Source organism: Balaenoptera physalus, assembly GCF_965194825.1.
Source record: "Balaenoptera physalus genome assembly, chromosome: 6".
NCBI lineage: Eukaryota > Metazoa > Chordata > Mammalia > Artiodactyla > Balaenopteridae > Balaenoptera > Balaenoptera physalus.
In genome coordinates, this window is record NC_138885.1 from 127,595,266 (window position 1) to 127,615,338 (window position 20,073).

Below are 20,073 nucleotides of genomic sequence, written 5' to 3' on the forward strand. Positions count from 1 at the left end.
TCCTGGCACCGAGCCATTGCTATGTAGGAGCCAGAGGCCATCATGGTCATGGCCTCTTACAAAAATCACTCTCTGTGATAAGCATTTTGTGTCAGAGGCCATATACATCCAACTGAGATTTGAAAAGAAAAGATTTAAGGCAGATTTGGAAATGTATTACATTTGTCTTAAGAATATCCTTTTCAGAACGAAATTGAGTCATTTGTTGAGACGTGGATGGATCTAGAGACTGTCATACAGAGTGAAGTAAGTCAGAAAGAGAAAAACAAATATCGTATATTAACGCATGTATGTGGAACCTAGAAAAATGGTACAGATGAACCGGTTTGCAGGGCAGAAGTTGAGACACAGATGTAGAGAACAAACGTATGGACACCAAGGGGGGAAAACCGCGGTGGGGTGGGGATGGTGGTGTGCTGAATTGGGCGATTGGGATTGACATGTATACACTGATGTGTATAAAATTGATGACTGATTAAAAAATATATATATATCCTTTTCAGGGATGGGGTAGGCTGATTTGGGGTAAAACGCCAGCTGTTATTCTGGAGTGGCAACAACTCAAGCTGGGTTCATGTTCTTTCAAACCAAGGTGAGATGTAGGAATTTTTGGAAAGAATAATAACATTCCCATTGACTTCAAAGAAATAAGTGTCACAATGAGATGAGGAGACGGAATGTGGGTAAATCAGGCTGCTCTGAGACCTGCTTGTGATTGTTCCATAACGCATCAGTGCAACTATGATCGTAAAAGAAAAGAATCTTACAACTGGGGAAATCCTTCCCAACAAGAGTTTCTTTATTTAGCTTTCCTGAATTTAGAGACCACAGAAGGTCCTTTCATAGCAAGACAATTAATAAAAGTAAAAAAAAAAAAAAAAAAAACTTTAGCCATCAATGTATGGTGCATTATTCTATTTAAGATTTCATTTTTAGCAGTACAGCACTGCTGGGCAGAATATGGAAGAAATGGCACGTAATGTACGGGCACAGTGAAAACAAGCGCGGGCGTTGAAGTTGTGTAAAAGAATTTCAGAAAAGCAAAAAAGTAACTATGATTCGATTTTCAAGTTTGTTCAATATGTGAATTGTCTCCAGCGGCTGGGCTGTCTTGTTTGCACAGTTATTATTCACCTCAATAGCAGGGTCTTTTGAAATTATCAATTTGTGATGTGGCAGAGATTACAACCCTTGAGTGCACAGGAGTGACTTCCAGGTCACAGAAGGAGAGGGGGGGTGCTGGAGGAAAGACTTGCCAACAGACAAACCCAATCCCAGCAAATGCTGCCAGCAGCTGAGCTGGCCCACCTGGCAGCAGCTTTGCTTCCGGCAGCAGCTCTCGTGCTGGCAGCGGCCCTTCCGCAGCCGCAGCTACACGGGCTGCAGCTCCAGGTGCGGCGATGGCGGCAGACCGCGGGGACGCTGCAGCAGCTCCCAGGGCAGCCGTAGCAGCAGGGGCCGCAGCCGACCCGGGAGCGTCTGCACGGGGCGCAGCTGCCGCCACCCCAGCCGAGGCAGCCACCGCACCTTACACAGCCACAGCTGCCCACGGTGTCAAGTAGGGAGGATGCGAGAGAGATGAGGAAGGAGACACAGGAGGGGAGGGAGGTCTGATGCTGCCTTCTGCTGGGGGAGGCCCTTATATACCGACTCTGTGGACAGGAGAGGGAAGACACATGACCATTTCCCTGTTGCTATTTGGCTTGATTTACATGGAAGAATCCATCATCTCTTATTACTTCCCTTTTAGATACCTTTGTCTTCATCACATTTTCAGTTTTGTTAATTTTTTCATAAAACTATATTCCAATGCAATTTGAAAACGCCTAAAAGTTCTAGGGAAGCATGCTGGGAACCAGGCTGTCAACAGGGATGGGCAGACTTCTCTATCATCCCTCACTGCCCAGGGAACATTACTGTGTGTGGGGGCTGTCCGGGGTTCTGCAGACCATACCCATCATTGGACAGCCCCTAGGCCAGGTGGTCTGTGAGCTTCCAAGGGGGTCAGTACAGTGAAGTTTAAGGTATAATCTCTGACCTCAAAGAGTTTGCAATAAAGTGACGTTGGGAGATGGGGATGTGAAAATGGCAACAGAGTCAAAGTCCACCGCCAAGGCCAGATGCCCTGATCATGCTTTGTGGCCAGTGGGAACTGCTGAGACTAGAAGCTTTTATTCTTTACCTCTTCATTTGAAGCATACCATTGTGATTTGTCTTCTCACACCCAGGCTGTAATGATTATTTTAAAAACAAATACATCCTCCGATGAGTCTGAATTTTGATGATGTAGTTCTTGGTATGTTTAGCTTTGGATGAGGAACTAATTTTGTCTTCGATGATACGACATCAGTTGATGTCTGAGAGAAACACTTTGCTAAGTAGCCTGACTTAGGGGATTCTGACAGCAGGGCAGTTACCCTGAAGAGTGCGGGGGCAGAGGCCAGAGATGTAGGGGAAGTTGGGAAAAAAAGGAGTCTGTGGCTATGAGGTAAAGCATGTAGTTGTGGATCCTGGTGAGATCTGAGGGTTGGTGACCAACATGGAGGCTGTAAAAATATAAGGTAGGAAAAATGAAAGTGCAAGTGGGCTATTCATCACACAAGCTGGTGTAGGAGCATCTCTAGACATCACTGAGAGTTCAGAGACCTTGGTGGGGATATTTGGTGGCTGACTTTCCCCCAAGCTTCATTTGCAACAGGCTTGCTGTTCAGAACCCATTTTGCCAATCTGGTAAGATTGTTCTTCAGGAATTTGAGTGAGAGGAAATGCTGTGTCGTCCCCAGGGCTGACTGTGGTGTTATCAATGATCCCAAACCATTTCTGTGGTATGCGGACCAAAGAGCATTTCAGCTGCTCAGGGGGTGCTTGTACAGGGGTGAGCGGCACAGTGGAGCAGAGATATGTGAATAGGTGTGCGAGCTTTTAAAGAGGCAGAATCAACAGAATTTGGTGAGAGACTAGATATGGGCTGAGAGAAAGGAAGGATTCAAAGATGACTTTTGAAATAGATTGCCAATTTGATGGGTAAGGAACAGTGGAGAAATTTACTTTTTTGTGGGGGGTGGGCAGGGAAGATTAGGACTTGAGTCTGGGGCAATCGACACTGGAAGTGCCTCTGAGATACCCGCAGGGAGAAGGTAGAGTGCGAGTTGGCTAAGTTCGGAGTCTGGAGAAGATTCCAAGCTGGACGTGCACACTGAAGGAACGAGTCCAGGCACACACATGTGGAAGTGGAAACCATGGGTGTGGATGTGAGCGCTAAGGGAAGGATTGCAGGGTGAGAGAGGAGAGCACTGGATCCAGGCTTTCAATAGACAACTTCGGAGGTTAAAAAAGAAAAGAGGGTCATTTCATTTAAAAATTTTATTTGCGGGCTTCCCTGGTGGCGCAGTGGCTGAGAGTCTGCCTGCCGGTGCAGGGAACAACGGGTTCGAGCCCTGGTCTGGGAGGATCCCACATGCCGCGGAGCAGCTGGGCCCGTGGGCCACAACTACTGAGCCTGCGTGTCTGGAGCCTGTGCTCCGCAACAGGAGAGGCCGCGACAGTGAGAGGCCCGCGCACTGCGATGAGGAGTGGCCCCCACTCGCCGCAACTGGAGAAAGCCCACGCACAGAAACGAAGACCCAACACAGCCAAAAATAAATAAAAAAAAAATAAAAAAAAAATTTTTATTTGCATTTCATTCCAAAAATTTTGGAAATATAGCCGTGAACATGTAACTTCACAAGAACTAAAATGGCCAATTTAATGAGGTGGAAGGCACACAGTAGTAACAAATGGGAAAATTTTGAAAGAGAATGGCTTGTTCAATTTGTATATTCATATTTACTCATCTGCATCTCGAAGTTTCTGTTAAAGCAGGGTGATTTCAACTGAATATTTGGAGAGAAAACCATTGAGGAGAAACAGAACAGGAGCTGGTAGTAATCAAGTGCCTTCTTAATTCAAAATCTCAAAGATTCAACTGTGTTTCTGTGAAAATGAAGATCCCTTCCAACATGTTAGCATCTCTTGGTTTGTTTCTAAAATGACTTTAAAGAGAAAAGGTAAAATTAGCAAATGTATTGGGTCAAATATAGTCCATAAGAATGTAAACAAGGAATAACCCCAGACAACCCCATTTGGAAACTGCAATGGCAGCAACGAGGGAGTGACCACTGGTCAGGAGTCCTGGGTTGCTCCCTCTCCCTTCTCCCAAGATGGTTTATAAGGGCTTCGTAGAAGGCGGCATCAGACCTCCCTCCCTCCTGGGTCTCCCTCCTCACCTCCCCCGAGGCCTCTCTCCCGACGCCGTGGGCAGCTGTGGCTGTGGAAGGTGCGGTGGCTGCCTCGGCTGGGGTGGCGGCAGCTGCGCCCCGTGCAGACGCTCCCGGGTCGGCTGCGGCCCCAGCTGCGGCCCCTGCTGCTACGGCTGCCCTGGGAGCTGCTGCAGCGTCCCCGCGGTCTGCCGCCATCGCCGCACCTGGAGCTGCAGCCCGTGTAGCTGCGGCTGCGGAAGGGCTGCTGCCAGGAGGAGAGCTGCTGCCGGAAGCAATGCCGCTGCCAGGTGGGCTGGTCTGCAGGTGCTGCTGGTTCCCATTCTGTTGGTAAGACTTCCCTCCTTCCCATTCTGCTTGTTTTTCCTCCGTTCTATGGTCCTGGACTCTCTTCCTGGCTTTCTTTTGTACCTCAAGTCTTCCCATCTGCAAAGTTTCCAAACTAATAGGAAACATCTAATGGAAAAAATATGTATTCAGCCCAGCACCTGAGTAACTGTGCAAATTAGTAAACTCAACTGAACACAATAATGATTCCTAATGTTTGGTTTTATGGATATGAATACATCCAATTGACTGCCATTCAGCTCCATATTTGCTCCGTTTTTACCTGTCCTCATGCATGGTTTTCTTTTCTTTTTTTCCTTTTGTGTTCTTAGTTATCACAGAATATCGTCCAAACTTCCTAATAAAATAAAAACTAGATGCCCGTAAGAAAACATTCTTTTTGTTTTCGTTGTATCTGAGCACACTGAATCCTGGTTTGTCTGTTCTGAAACTTAAGAGAGAATTTATCTTTGAACAAAGCCTTTAAAACCCTCACAGTGGCAGCCTCACAAGCAAAGGTCGGATAGGAAGCCCTGCCAGGTCTGGGGGGACTAATCTCTCCTCCCAGTGAAACAGCACTTTGCCTCAGTGACTCCTCTCTCCCTTATACCCAAGCTTGTAGCCTCTTTCCTGGTTCATTGATGCAACATGACATGGCCCATCAGCAGCTGGTCCGCAAGCCAAACAAGGCCATTCCCTTCAGGACCCAAATACAGAATTCAGTGGCGGGACTAAGACCACTTGGGCTTTTGACAGGTTTCTTTTACTGACATATTCAATCTTTTTTCTTTGCCTCTTCCTGTTCTTTGTGTATGAAGTTTTCTTTTCAATTTTTTCAGTACACTGCAACATTCAATAAAAGATATTGAAATATTTTAAAATAAAACACATTAGATTGCCACAAACTCTCCCAATGCCTCTGTCTTCTCAGCTATCTTTAGCAAAAGTAAAAAGTGAAATGAAGGCCTGATGAAAGGAAGCCAAGGGGAAAGGGGGTTTTCAATGCATTTTTTCCAGGAGAAAGTCTTTTCTCCCACTCTTTCAATTTAATTAAAAGCAACAGGGTAACCGCTTCTTTTCTTTTTCCTTACCTTTCTATTGCCTTCTTTCCCTCTCCTCTTCTTTCCCCTCCTTTTCCTTTCCTTTTGTCTTTTTATGGTTATTCTCTACAACTTTCTTCAATTGTGGAGATCTTGCTGTTTTATAAGGTGTAGAGATGGTAGGCTGAGGAGATTTTGGGTAGCAATGGTTCAGTATTTTCACATTGATGCAAACTTCATGTTCAAAAAAGCAAAAAAAGATCTAGTGTGGATAACATATAAAAATAAAATAAATTAATAGTATAGCTGGACTCAAAATCAAGATAAATATCCCCATGGAGAAGACACAGAATGAGAATGCAGAATGCAAGGCTGTAGGCGTGGCCTTGTTGGGTTCTGGGCCTGAAAATGGGCTATTAAGAGAGTGGGGATATGATAGCAGAGACTAGATATCCCACATGGGATGGGAGACCAGAGCCACGCTCACTTTCAAGGTTAGGTGCCAGGGTGGGTCCTCTTGGGTCTTGAAAAATACCTACTGCTCTTTGCTGCCTAGGGCTATGGCTTCTAAACTATTGTCCACCAGAGAGACTGGAGGATGGACACAGTCCTGAGACCGCAAATCTTTTCCTCCTGCTTCTCCTCCTCCTCTTCCCCGCCCCTCCCCTTCCCCCTCTTTCTTCTTCTTTTAAATATGAAATGTTCCATAACTTTGCATGTCATCCTTGCACAGGGGCCATGCTAATCATCTCTGTATCATTCCAGTTTTAGTATATATGCCACATCTGAGACCACAGATTGACTTAAATCATCTGTGGTTTGAGAATAATCTATGATATCCCATGACTACTATGGGATGGGGCCTGGGGGTGGGGCAGGAAAGATAACTACAAAACTTCTAGACAGGAAGAAGCAGGGTGTGGGGAGTTGGGGTGAGAAGAGAAAGAAATGAAAACAAAACCAAAACACCTTTCACTTTAAGTAAGTCTGCAAACAAGTTTCAAACACACTTTGTAGTAGGAGCCTCTAAGATGACGCCCAATGATCCTTGCCTCCTGGTGTTGACACACTTGTGAAATCACCTTCTCTTGAGTATTGGTTGGATCTAATGGCTAATGACCACAATGCCACACAAATGGTAGGATGTCACTTCCTTGATTAGGTCATAAAGTCTGTAACTTCCGTCTTCAAGCTGACTCTTGATTTCTTGGCTTGTACACTTTGATGAAGCAACCTGCCATGTTGCAGGGACCCACATGACATGGAATTGAGGATGGTCTTCAGTCAACAGCCAGCAAAGAATTGAAGGCCTCGGCTCAATGGCCCACAAAGAAATGAATTATGCCAACAGTCACATGAACTTGAAATGGATCCTGCCCCAGGCAGGCCTTGAGAGGACCACAGCCCAGTCAGTACCTTGACTGCAGCCTGTAAGAGACTCTGAAGCAGAGGACCCAGTTAAGCTATACCCAGATTCCTGACTCAGAAACTGTGAGATAATCAACGTGGCTTTTTAAGTCATAAAGTGTTGTAGTAATTTGTTATGCAGTAATAAATAACTAATGCACATTTGAAAACATCTAATGTTGAGAAAGAACAATGAAATAAAACTTCGGACGTGAATTCATTTCAGATGAAATTGACTTTATAAAACTGACAATGTTTTTTTTTTTTTACATCTTTATTGGAGTATAATTGCTTTACAATAGTGTGTTAGTTTCTGCTTTATAACAAAGTGAGTCAGTTATGCATATGCATATGTACCCATATCTCTTCCCTCTTGCATCTCCCTCCCTCCCACCCTCCCTATCCCACTCCTCTAGGTGGTCACAAAGCACCGAGCTGATCTCCCTGTGCTATGCGGCTGCTTCCCACTAGCTATCTATTTTACGTTTGGTAGTGTATACATGTCCATGCCACTCTCTCACTTTTTTCCACCTTACCCTTCCCCCTCCCCGTGTCCTCAAGTCCATTCTCTAGTAGGTCTGCGTCTTTATTCCCGTCTTGCCCCTAGCTTTTTAATGACCTTTTTTTTTAATTCCATATATATGTGTTAACATATGGTATTTGTTTTCCTCTTTCTGACTTACTTCACTCTGTATGACAGACTCTAGGTCCATCCACCTCACTACAAATAACTCAATTTCATTTCTTTTTATGGCTGAGTAATATTCCATTGTATATATGTGCCACATCTTCTTTATCCATTCATCTGTCAATGGACACTTAGGTTGTTTCCATGTCCTGGCTATTGTAAATAGAGCTGCAGTGAACATTGTGGTACATGACTCTTTTTAAATTATGGTTTTCTCAAGGTATATGCCCAGTAGTGGGATTGCTGGGTCGTATGGTAGTTCTATTTTTAGTTTTTTAAGGAACCTCCATACTGTTCTCTATAGTGGCTGTATCAATTTACATTCCCACCAACAGTGCAGGAGGGTTCCCTTTTCTCCACACCCTCTCCAGCATTTATTGTTTGTAGATTTCTTGATGATGGCCATTCTGACTGCTGTGAGGTGATACCTCATTGTAGTTTTGATTTGCATTTCTCTAATGATTAGTGATGTTGAGCATCCTTTCATGTGTTTGTTGACAATCTGTATATCTTCTTTGGAGAAATGTCTATGTAGGTCTTCTGTGCATTTTTGGATTGGGTTGTTTGTTTTTTTGATATTGAGCTGCATGAGCTACTTGTAAATTTTGGAGATTAATCCTTTGTCAGTTGCTTCCTTTGCAAATATTTTCTCCCATTCTGAGGGTTGTCTTTTCGTCTTGTTTATGGTTTCCTTTGCTGTGCAAAAGCTTTGAAGTTTCATTAGGTCCCATCTGTTTATTTTTGTTTTTGTTTCCATTCCTCTAGGAGGTGGGTCAAAAAGGATCTTGCTGTGATTTATGTCATAGAGTGTTCTGCCTATGTTTTCCTCTAAGGGTTTGATAGTGTCTGGCCTTACATTTAGGTCTTTAATCCACTTTGAGTTTATTTTTGTGCATGGTGTTAGGGAGTGTTCTAATTTCATTCTTTTACATGTAGCTGTCCAGTTTTCCCAGCACCACTTATTGAAGAGGCTGTCTTTTCTCCAATGTATATTCTTGCCTCCTTTATCAAAGATGAGGTGACCATATGTGCATGGGTTTATCTCTGGGCTTTCTATCCTGTTCCATTGATCTATATTTCTGTTTTTGTGCCAGTACCATATTGTCTTGATTACTGTAACTTTGTAGTATAGTTGGAAGTCGGGGAGCCTGATTCCTCCAGCTCCATTTTTCTTTCTCAAGATTGCTTTGGCTATTCGGGGTCTTTTGTGTTTCCATACAAATTGGGAAAGTTCTTGTTCTAGTTCTGTGAAAAATGCCATTGGTAGTTTGATAGGGATTGCATTGAATCTGTAGATTGCTTTGGGTACTATAGTCATTTTCACAATGTTGATGCTTCCAATCCAAGAACATAGTATATCTCTCCATCTATTTGTATCATCTTTAATTTCTTTTATCAGTGTCTTATAGTTTTCTGCATACAGGTCTTTTGTCTCCTTAGGTAGGTTTATTCCTAGGTATTTTATTCTTTTTGTTGCAGTGGTAAATGGGAGTGTTTTCTTAATTTCACTTTCAGATTTTTCATCATTAGTGTATAGGACTGCAAAAGATTTCTGTGCATTAATTTTGTATCCTGCTACTTTACCAAATTCATTGATGAGCTCTAGTAGTTTTCTGGTAGCATCTTTAGGATTCTCTATGTATAGTATCATGTCATCTGCAAACAGTGACAGCTTTACTTCTTCTTTGACAATGTCTTTTAAGTAATAATTTTTTGGGAATTTTCAAGGAGATAAATAAAGGGATGACTTCCATAAAAAAAGAATAAGAATTTAGAAGGCAAATACAGGTAGAAATGAAATAAGAATAGGTTGATATCAAAACAACCAATCTGAAATCTTGGGAATAAAATTATGCAAGTTGAAATAAAAACTCAAGCAACAAAATAAATGTGGGCACCGTTAAAGAGAGAATTTGTGAATTGTAAAATAGATATGAGGTGTTTACTCAGCACACAGCAGGGAGAGATCAAGGCCCGTAGTAGAGAATAAAGTCGTTAGTCCCAACAGTCTTATCTAATCTGGGAAGAAACATTTTGAAAACTTTCCCAGTGGAGCTGCCTCATATGCCCAAGCATTTCTTCCCACTACCCCTAAACTCATTCGCCTTGGACTTAAATTCAAGACACCTGGGTGGATTAAATTTCAGGCATCTTTTATCCTGGGGTGGATTAGTTTCCAGGCAGCTTTCACTCTACTAAAAACATCAGACTCCAAATTATCACAAAGCAAATGTCAGTGTTTTCCATTAGAACTTTTAGTGAATATTGAGTTGCTTAAAATTAATTAGAACACCTCTTCTTAGACAGATCAAGTAAGAATTTAGTAGATTGTGCATCTGTTTCTTTTCTGGGGATGCTCACTAGCCAACACCACAGGTCTCTGTGAGTTAGGCTATTCTGATCACTGTTTTGGCTCCACTGTGGTAACCATACCATCTTGTCTTTGGCAATTAAGTGACAGCACTTGGCCTCTGCTACCCCAGGACCCCATTATCTCCATTGCATTTAAGTATCTCATTTCAATGGTATCAGCTCCCACTGTAATTTCTGACCTGTAGAGAAAAGCAACCACAGAGTTCTTCAGGAATGCTGGGCTCCCCTCACAAATGTATTTCTCACAATCATGGTAGCATTTTTTAGCAATAGTGTATTTTTTAGTTAAGATTTGTACGTTATTTTTTAAGATATAATGCTATTGCACATTTAATAGACTGCAGTATAACTTTTTTTTAAACATCTTTATTGGAGTATAATTGCTTCACAATGGTGTGTTAGTTTCTGCTGTATAACAAAGTGAATCAGCTATACATATACATATATCCCCATATCCCCTCCCTCTTGTGTCTCCCTCCCTCCCACCCTCCCTATCCCACCCCTCTAGGTGGTCACAAAGCACAGAGCTGATCTCCCTGTGCGATGCGGCTGGTTCCCACTAGCTATTTTACATTTGGTAGTGTATATATGTCCATGCCACTCTTCTCACTTCGTCTCAGCTTACCCTTCCCCCTCCCCATGACCTCAAGTCCATTCTCTACTTCTGCATCTTTATTCCTGTCCTGCCCCTAGCTTCATCAGAACCAATTTTTTTTTTTTTTTAGATTCCATATATATGTGTTAGCATACGGTATTTGTTTTCCTCTTTCTGACTTACTTCACTCTGTATGACAGACTCTCAGTCCATCCACCTCACTACAAATAACTCAATTTCGTTTCTTTTTATGGCTGAGTAATATTCCATTGTATATATGTGCCACATCTTCTTTATCCATTCATCTGTCAATGGACACTTATGTTGTTTCCATGTCCTGGCTATTGTAAATAGTGCTGCAATGAACATTGTGGTACGTGACTCTTTTTGAATTATGGTTTTCTCAGGGTATATGCCCAGTAGTGGGATTGCTGGGTCATGTGGTAATTCTATTTTTAGTTTTTTAAGGACTTTCCATACTGTTCCCCATGGTGGCTGTATCAATTTACATTCCCACCAACAGTGCAATACAGTATAAATTTTATACACACTGGTAAACAAAAAATTCACGTGACTCACTTTATTTTGATATTCACCTTACTGAAGTGGTTTAGAACCAAACCTGAAATATCTCTGAACTATGCCTATATACAATACTAGTATAATAATAATAATCACACATTGATCACTTAATATGTATTGGACCTGTGCTACGTATTTCTTTATCTATTATCCAAATCAAAACAAATCACACTTTTATGAGGTAAGGCACAGACAGCTAATATATATCATTCACTCTAGGATATTTCATCTTTCTGCTCTTGGATGATCCCAGTTGTCTGATTTCCATGTTATTTTGGGGACAGACTTGAAAGTATTGAAATAGTATTTTGGGTCCCAGTTGCTCACTGAGACCATACAGATGGTTTGTTTCAGTTTCATCATCTCCATCTTTTGGTTGTATCCTGTTTACTGCCCAATAGCTGAGGCTTTAATGTGATGTTGATGAGGTTCATGATGGTCCTGTCTTTCATGGTGTCTTAGTCTAGGATAAAACACTAAAGAACCATGTATTTTAGCACCATATATATTCAGGAAGCCTGTCCTCTGAGTCCATGGGGGGAGAGACCAGACTAAAACTGTGTTACTGGGCTCCTGTCAGGAGTTGAGTCCTCTGATTCGTTTAGTTTCCGACCCATAGTAGAACTACATTTTCCCTTTCTGTATTTGGCTGAATAGATTATGTAAATGCTAATTATTAGGAAAAGTCCAACAATGACAGAAAATTAACTCCCCTAAACTAAAAACTAAAAAAAAAAAAAAAAAAAAAAGAAAAAGAAAAGGACATTAATGAGTCACATAATTCTGACACTGAATATATATAATGATATTTTACTACAAGCTGAGAGAGCTTCCGCAGGTCTGATTCTCTGTCTCGGTTTTCTCATTTGTAAAATTAGAATAATAACAATACCTACTCATACACTTGTTGTGAGGCTTAAATAAGTTGTTAAATGTCAGGCATATAGAAGGGTGCCTATATAGTATGAATTCAGTAAATTTTAACTTTGTATACTTCTGAAACTCTCCAAATATATACATATTCTAAAACTATAACTATATAGTTATATATACAGATACAGTACATATTTACTATATATGTATATATAGTTTATTCTTTTCCTATAATGTAGTATACTTGAAAAAATTGCAGTGTTTCCATCTAGAACCATTGAAATTATATTAATAGACCTATAAAAGTTTAGAATTAATGTATGTTTCTAATGAAATAATTGAACCCTTAATGGTTCAATGGTTTTAATGACTCTCTTTATATGTCTAGATCAAGAGGCCTTAATTATATTTTATATTTTAAAAATTTAACTATAGTAACTTAAAAATTTTTTTGTTTGTATGATGTGAATTTTCTCTTTCCCCCATCTCCCCCTTGAACTTTAGATGTCCTTGTATTTTAGATGTGTTTTCTATAAATAGAATATATTTGGAATCATTTATAATGATTCCATTTATAATTGGAATCCTGTCTGGCAATGCCTTTTAGTATTTTACATTTTTTTACTGGGTAATTTAACTTAAAATTGTTTGAATTTAGTTTTTAAAAAATTATGAACATTCACAAAAGTGGACAGAATAGTTTACAAATGCCTATTTATCCATCACCAGGCTTCATCAATTACCAGCTCAGAGCCAGTCTTGTCTCATCAATGCCCCAAGCACTTACCCTTTCCCCTCATAGATTAATTTGAATCCTGTATCATATAACTTAATAAATATTTGTGTGTATCTTTAAAAATAAGGACTCACGAAAGCATAACCACAAACTACTATCACACCTAAAAACATTAATAATTCTTTAATATCTCTAGTCAGTGTTCAGATTTCCCTGATTAGTTTCTTGGTATGAATCAGGATTCAAATAAAATTCAAACATGGTAATTGATTGATAGATCCCCTAAGATACTATCAACTTCTTTTTCTTTTTTTTTTTTTTTAAAAGAAATTCACGTTCTTTTATTTATTTATTTATTTATTTATGACTGTGTTGAGTCTTCGTTTCTGTGCGAGGGCTTTCTCTAGTTGCGGCAAGTGGGGACAACTCTTCATCGCAGTGCACGGGCCTCTCACCATCGCGGCCTCTCTTGTTTTGGAGCACAGGCTCCAGACGCGCAGGCTCAGTAATTGTGGCTCACGGGCCCAGTTGCTCCATGGCATGTGGGATCTTCCCAGACCAGGGCTCGAACCCGTGTCCCCTGCATTGGCAGGCAGATTCTCAACCACTGCGCCACCAGGGAAGCCCAACTTCTTTTTCTTATCCCCTTGAATTTTCTTTGTTCAAAAGAACCATAGCTTCCCAGATTCTGGTGTTTTTGAGTGATATCCCTGGATGTTATTTAATGAGTCCTTGTATCTCCTCTATTTTCTGTAAATTGGTAGTTCAGTCTAGGAGCTTGTTTATTATTTCTTACTACTATATTTTTCGTATTTTTTCATGCTCCGGAATTCCCCCCTCCTTTCTTGAATTCTTTAGTGTTATCATTTTTCCATAATATGTTGTATTCCTCTCTTCTGTATATAAATTATGTAATCTATTTCTAATTTTTTAGTAGTTACACTTGACATATTCACCCTTAAACAAAGCAGGGGTGTATAAGAATGCTGGTGGTGGGAGTTGTCTGTCCTGGGTACAGTCAGTAAGGGGGAGAATTGTCCGTAGAGAATTTAAAAGCAATAATAAAACTGATTAAAACTCTGTTTGCATTTTATTATTGCCATGATCCAGCCATTCCACACAATGATGCTGATAATTCTTTTAAAACCTTTGTTGGTCTGATTATGCTGTTTATTATTTCAGTTGATTTGTTTATGATATTTTATATCCTTATATGATTTTGGATTTTTTAATCATAAACTCATATTTGGTGGAATTTCATCTGTGGTAATATTTTGATTCTTGTGTTGAGGGACACTCTTCTAGAGAGCATCTGCTTTTAATACATATATGTGCCTGCAACCATTGCCAATCTGGACCACTTTAAACTAAATTCTCAGCTTAAAAAAAATTAGCTTGCAGGAATTGGGTTCTAGAATTACGTGAGTGCTGGCTTATGAAGACAAATTCTTAGAGTTAATTCTTCCAATTCCACCCAGATTAATCTTCTTTGTTAGGGTTTTTTTCCCCTGTTTTATTCTATTTCACCACTCACTGAGGATGTAGCCCTTTGGGGTGCCACTGAAGCCCAAACTCCAGGTCACTGGGAGAATCAGCAGATGCCTTGAGCACATGACAGACTCAGTGCTTCCTTGTCTATCTGGTTTCCTGTCCTGCTTTGACCTCTGAGGATTTTTTCTTACTTATTACCAATTCAGACATTTATTTTAAAAAGTTAAATTTATATCCACAAGTTTTAAGTGTTTTGTAGTGTAAGGATTTTCCTGATATCTAGTCTGTTGTTGCTTTAATGGAACTAAGCCTTTCTTATTTTAGTATTTTTAAAAACACTTGTTGAAATTTGTTTAAATGTCAAACATCACTCTCTTCTCCTTCTTCAAGTTCAATCCCTCAATCCTATTCCCCTGAAGATAACTGCACTGCGGTCATCTCCACGAGAATAGAAATATAAGAAAAAAAGTTGTCCGAATGATCAGGGCCCAAACGCGTTGAAAATCCATATAAGTCGTTGTTTTGTTTGATATTGAAAATCTGGCTTTCAACTTCAGCTATTCTTTGAGTTGACTCCAAAATAGCTTATGAAATAGTGAAGCCTAAGGCTGAGCAACTGTACACTTCACAGGTTTGGATTAATGGATGTGAAGTGAAAATACTCATCTGAGCTACCTGGGCTGGCAAATATTACATGCTTTAAACACATGTGAAAATTTTCAGTTTTGGTGTGAGTGAGGCTGCCCCAAATTTGAACACATCCCTATTTCATGCACTTAAAATAACAGCATCACTGCTCTACTTTCTGTGAGGTAATCTTTCTGTTTAGAGTGTCCCTCCCTTAACTAAGCCCTTTGGGGTTATAACTAAAAATCCATTTTCATGATCCTAATTTTATTTAACTTAGAGTAGACGAAAGCATCTACAGAAAGCATTAGCATAACCTAATGGAGTGTGTAATCAGGGTCCATCTGGCAGGTCCTAGAGTAGCTGAGTGCAATGGCTTTCTGCCAGGAGAGCTAGAAAGGATCACTTTGCATTCCCCAGGGAGGACAAGAAAGACAGAGCAGCACAGCACTGTGATTTTCATGACATCAAGTGGCCACTTTACACCACTACTCTTCTCTTTTCTTTTTCACGTGTACTTCCCAAACTTGGTGGTAATGGGGTTTAGGACATGCTACCCCCGAATATGCATCTTGGCATACTAAATATTTTTTTTAGTAGGTTCTCATTAGTTATCTATTTTATACATAGTAGTGTATATATGTCAATCCCAATCTCCCAATTCATCCCACCCCCCATTTTCCCCCCTCGGTGTCCATATGTTTGTTCTCTATGTCTGTGTCTCTATTTCTGCTTTGCAAATAGGTTCATCTGTACCATTTTTCTAGATTCCACATATATGCGTTAATATACAATATTTGTTTTTCTCTAATATTTTTAATGGGAATTTGAGACACTGCAGGTGCAGGAAGGACTTTCTGACCTTCCCCTGAAGCAGGTCATTAGACCCTCATGTGAGAGGTGCCCTCCCTATACCCAGAGGAAATGAGCATCCTTACCTCCAAAGACAAAGGGACACAGAGAGGAACCTGAATGCACAGGCTATGCTAAGTTTCCCCCAGTTTACTACTCTTAGCTCATATCCTTTCTGTCCTATCACATTTTTTTCATGACTTTCCAGTCTTCATCAAATCTAAGATAAAAACACACAGGTTTAAATATTTCTCTGGGTCTTCATTTCCTTATGAAGGCTCCTGTGCCCCATAAAACTTAGATCACATAAATTTGTATGCTTTTCTCTTGTTAATCTGTCTTTTGTTACAGAGACCCAGCTAAGAACCAAACACGGTAGGAGGAAAAAATATTCTTCTAAAATTGCAGAGTTGCTTTTCATATCTTAAGCCTCCAGACCATCCAGGGAGAAGGAGGGCGAAGGCAATGAGATTCATGAATGGGAGGAGGTCCTAACTGTCAACTCCCTTAATCGAGAAGAAACGGATGTTCACCCAGTCTGTTCCCCATTCAAAAGAGTATCTTTGCAAGTTGGAGGGTGGAAGGATGTGTGTGTGTGTGTGTGTGTGTGTGTGTGTGTGTGTGTGTGTGTGTGAGAGAGAGAGAGAGAGAGACAGAGAGAGATGGAGAGATAGAGTAACAGGCAACCAATTTGTCAATAGCTGGGTGTTTGGTGTGAAACTAGTGAGGTGTTATTACTTCATTTACTTAACTAAAGGGTTATCTGAAGAAGTTAACCTTTATTGAGAGGTTGTGTGGTTATTCACCCCCTTCCTCTAACACCCCGTGCCCTACCCCCCATATTTTAGACTGAGGAATTTCATCTATCTTTTAAAAATAAGATTCCCCCCAGGAAATTATATCATCTATATATCACAACATATTCTTATGCTTTTAGTAAAGGTAGAGACTTTATAGTTACCACTCCTTGCCTAATTGGCTGTGTATTTAAAGATTACTATTAAATTACTCCTTAACTCTTTCTAGATGCGGTAAAAAGATTCTTTTAGCTTTTCTCATGGGCCTTTTTTCCCCCTAGCCTTTCAGTAATCTTTGAAGATGTGCTTGAATCATCTTTCTAAGCTCTTCATGGCTTTTTTTAAATTGCAAAATTCGTAAGTAGCCTATGTTGTCATAACGGTTTGAGAAATGCTAAGAAAATAGAATTACTTTAGGATGTTTCAATGCAGTCTTCTCTCTGATAAATCTCTGTGTCATGTGGAAAATGCTGACATTGTACTTTCTATTTTTTTAGATTCCAATCTTTTAAAATGGCATTACATTAAAGAGCTCATGGGATGTCATAAGTGCATAATCAATGATAAATGAACGTTTATGATGGAGATTAGGGAGTTATTAATCAATATATCTTTACAGTCTTGGCACTTAGAAGTTTAATTCAAGCATATTTAATTAGATTCCTACCAAAAATCAATTTTGAAGAAGTTTGCTTTTCAAAACCAGGGATTTGCAATAACACATTTTTGTCTAGGGAAATATTTTATTGAAATAGGATTTATCTTTTGTTATGCCTTTGGATTGTGTGTTTTTTTGCTTACTCTGCTCTGGCACCTGGGTAAACAAGTCCTTTCTTTGGGAGCTGAGGTTGAAAACAATTTTCAATGAAAGAACCTCAATGAAAGTTGTTCCTAGTGCTGAGGATGTTGGCAGAAACTAGAAGAGAAAATATAGAAATACAAAGAAAGATTTTGGAGAAGTTTCTTAAATCTAGATTTCCCTTGGTTGAGAAGTTAAAAAGATTAAAAATCTTGTATTATCAGGGGAAACAAGATGAAGCTTGACTTTTTCTGCCAAATTTGATTTTTTTCTGAGTCTTTGATATTTGCATGAACTCCCCAGAAAGGTCAAAATGATTTGCCAGCAAAGCAGACATTTAAATCAGGTTATACAAAATAGCAACAGAAGGAGGATAGACAGATTGATGGATAATTTTCATCTCAAGTTCTATTTTGCCTACTTCAGTCATAGGAATATATTCATTTCAAATTAAGACACAGTGGGTTTGTGTAAAAAAGAAGGAACTATCTGGAGATGATTAACGTAAAAGTCCTTAGAAAAAATAAGTACATCCTAACAGTGTGACTAATGTGAATATTTATTCCATTAGGAGAAGAGAGAAACGCACCCATGTATTGAATACACTATGGGCCAGAAATCATGTGTTTAACAGGCTGGTATTTCGTCTCTGTAAAACTTCATGAAGTAGGTGTTATATTCTCCATTTTATTGATGAGAAAACTGAAACATTAAAAAAGGTGAGGAATTGCATGAGGAGTACAGATGAAACAAGATTGACCACAAAATGATAATCGTTCAAGTTGGGTGAAGTTTCACTACACTATTCTACTTTTTAAAGTGTATTTGAAATTTTCCAAAATTAGAAGTTTTAAAATAATTACTAATAAACTTGAATATTCAAACCTATATTTTTCTGATTTCAAGCTTGTATTCTCTCCATCACACACTTAATAATTTCTGAAAAACAGGGGAGAAAATTGCAAGCCAGATAATAAATCGGGAAATCAAATTTAATTTTTTTTTTTTTTTCAAATTTAATTTTAGAGAGTAAAAATTGCTTGCTTTATTATCTCAAAAAGTATTGAATCTATATGAATCTTAGTTTTAATATTTACTAAATGCAGATATCCTTCCTTCTATTGAACAAGTGGGAGATTAAAATAGATTTTTAAAATATCCTGGTGTTATTTTATTTAATTGTGTTTTGTGAAATGATTTCTTTTTTTGTTGTCAAAGAAGATAGCTCAATATTCTAAATGTTTTGTATTACATATTTATAGAGATATGTGAAATTGACCATTTTGTTCATGAAATTGAGTAGGCTTATGGAATTTGTGAACTAAGCTTTAATAAGAATGAACTTTAGCCAAGGCAAGGAAAAACCTTTAGCTGTGGGAAATGGGAACCACTTAAACGGGAATGACTTTATGGTTCTATTTTAGGTAGTTATTTTAGGTAGCCAGGACATGGAAGAAACCTAGGTGTCCATTGACAGATGAATGGATAAAGAAGATGTGGCACATATATACAATGGAATATTACTCAGCCATAAAAAGAAACAAAATTGAGTTATTTGTAGTGAGGTGGATGGACCTAGAGTCTGTCATACAGAGTGAAGTAAGTCAGAAAGAGAAAAACAAATAGTGTATGCTAACGCATATATATGGAATCTAAAAAAAAAAAAAAGGTTCTGATGAACCTAGGGGCAGGACAGGAATAAAGACGTAGACATAGAGAACAGACTTGAGGACACGGGGAGGGGGAAGGGTAAACTGAGACGAAGTGAGAGAGTAGCACCGACATATATACACTACCAAATGTAAAATAGATAGCTAATGGGAAGCAGCTGCATAGCACAGGGAGATCAGCTTGGTGCTTTGTGACCACCTAGAGGGGTGGGATAGGGAGGGTGGGAGGGAAATGCAAGAGGGAGGGGATATGGGGATATATGTATACGTATAGCTGATTCACTTTGTTATACAGCAGAAACTAACACACCATTGTAAAGCAATTACACTCCAATAAAGATGTTTAAAAATATACATATATATATATTTTTTAAAAAACCAACAAATGCAAGCATTTAAAAATTATGTGATTCAGTGAAAATGCACTACTTCAGGGCAAAGAATTACCAACTAAACATAACTAAAACCAAAAATAATCCTGGGTCCCACAAAGAGAACAGAACAGGTGGTCCAAATGAGCCTTATAATTTCAGGTATTTCTTGTTAAGCTAAAAATTTTTCCCTTGAACAAATGTTATACTAGATTACTGTTTTGAAACCTAGATTAAATCAAATGGCAGATTCTCATTTAGTATGTAAATTATTCCAGGCTGGAATCTTGATTTAATTTGTACAGATGCTTAAACAGCTTGTCAGTGATGACTTGGTTTTGGATAAGACCTATGCACATGGTGGTTTCGGATGAAACCACAATTCTGATGGCAGGCTGAGAGTGGCATTGACTACTAAGATTTCTCAGTCTAAACCCAGAAAATACTTTCCCAGGTACCTGAAATTACATGTAATCATATTATCTAAGACCTTATTTCAGAATTTCTGCTGGGTCATTTCTCAATGGCACCCACTTGTTCACTGTGGAACCATAAAGCTACCATGCAGAGTACACGGCCCCAGCTAGTA

At 39.4% G+C, this 20,073-nt stretch overlaps 1 protein-coding gene across 1 annotated transcript in view; it reads left to right on the plus strand.

Annotated features, from left to right (window-relative positions):
- Positions 1-4,199: 4,199 nt before the first annotated feature.
- SCYGR5 (small cysteine and glycine repeat containing 5) overlaps positions 4,200-20,073 on the plus strand; it is a gene marked incomplete at its 5' end in the record, with an annotated part of 46,374 nt that continues 30,500 nt past the window's right edge. The window contains one exon of the mRNA XM_082464724.1: positions 4,200-4,728. Coding sequence (XP_082320850.1) covers positions 4,200-4,728 — 529 coding nt within the window. The remainder of the gene's footprint in view (positions 4,729-20,073) is intronic.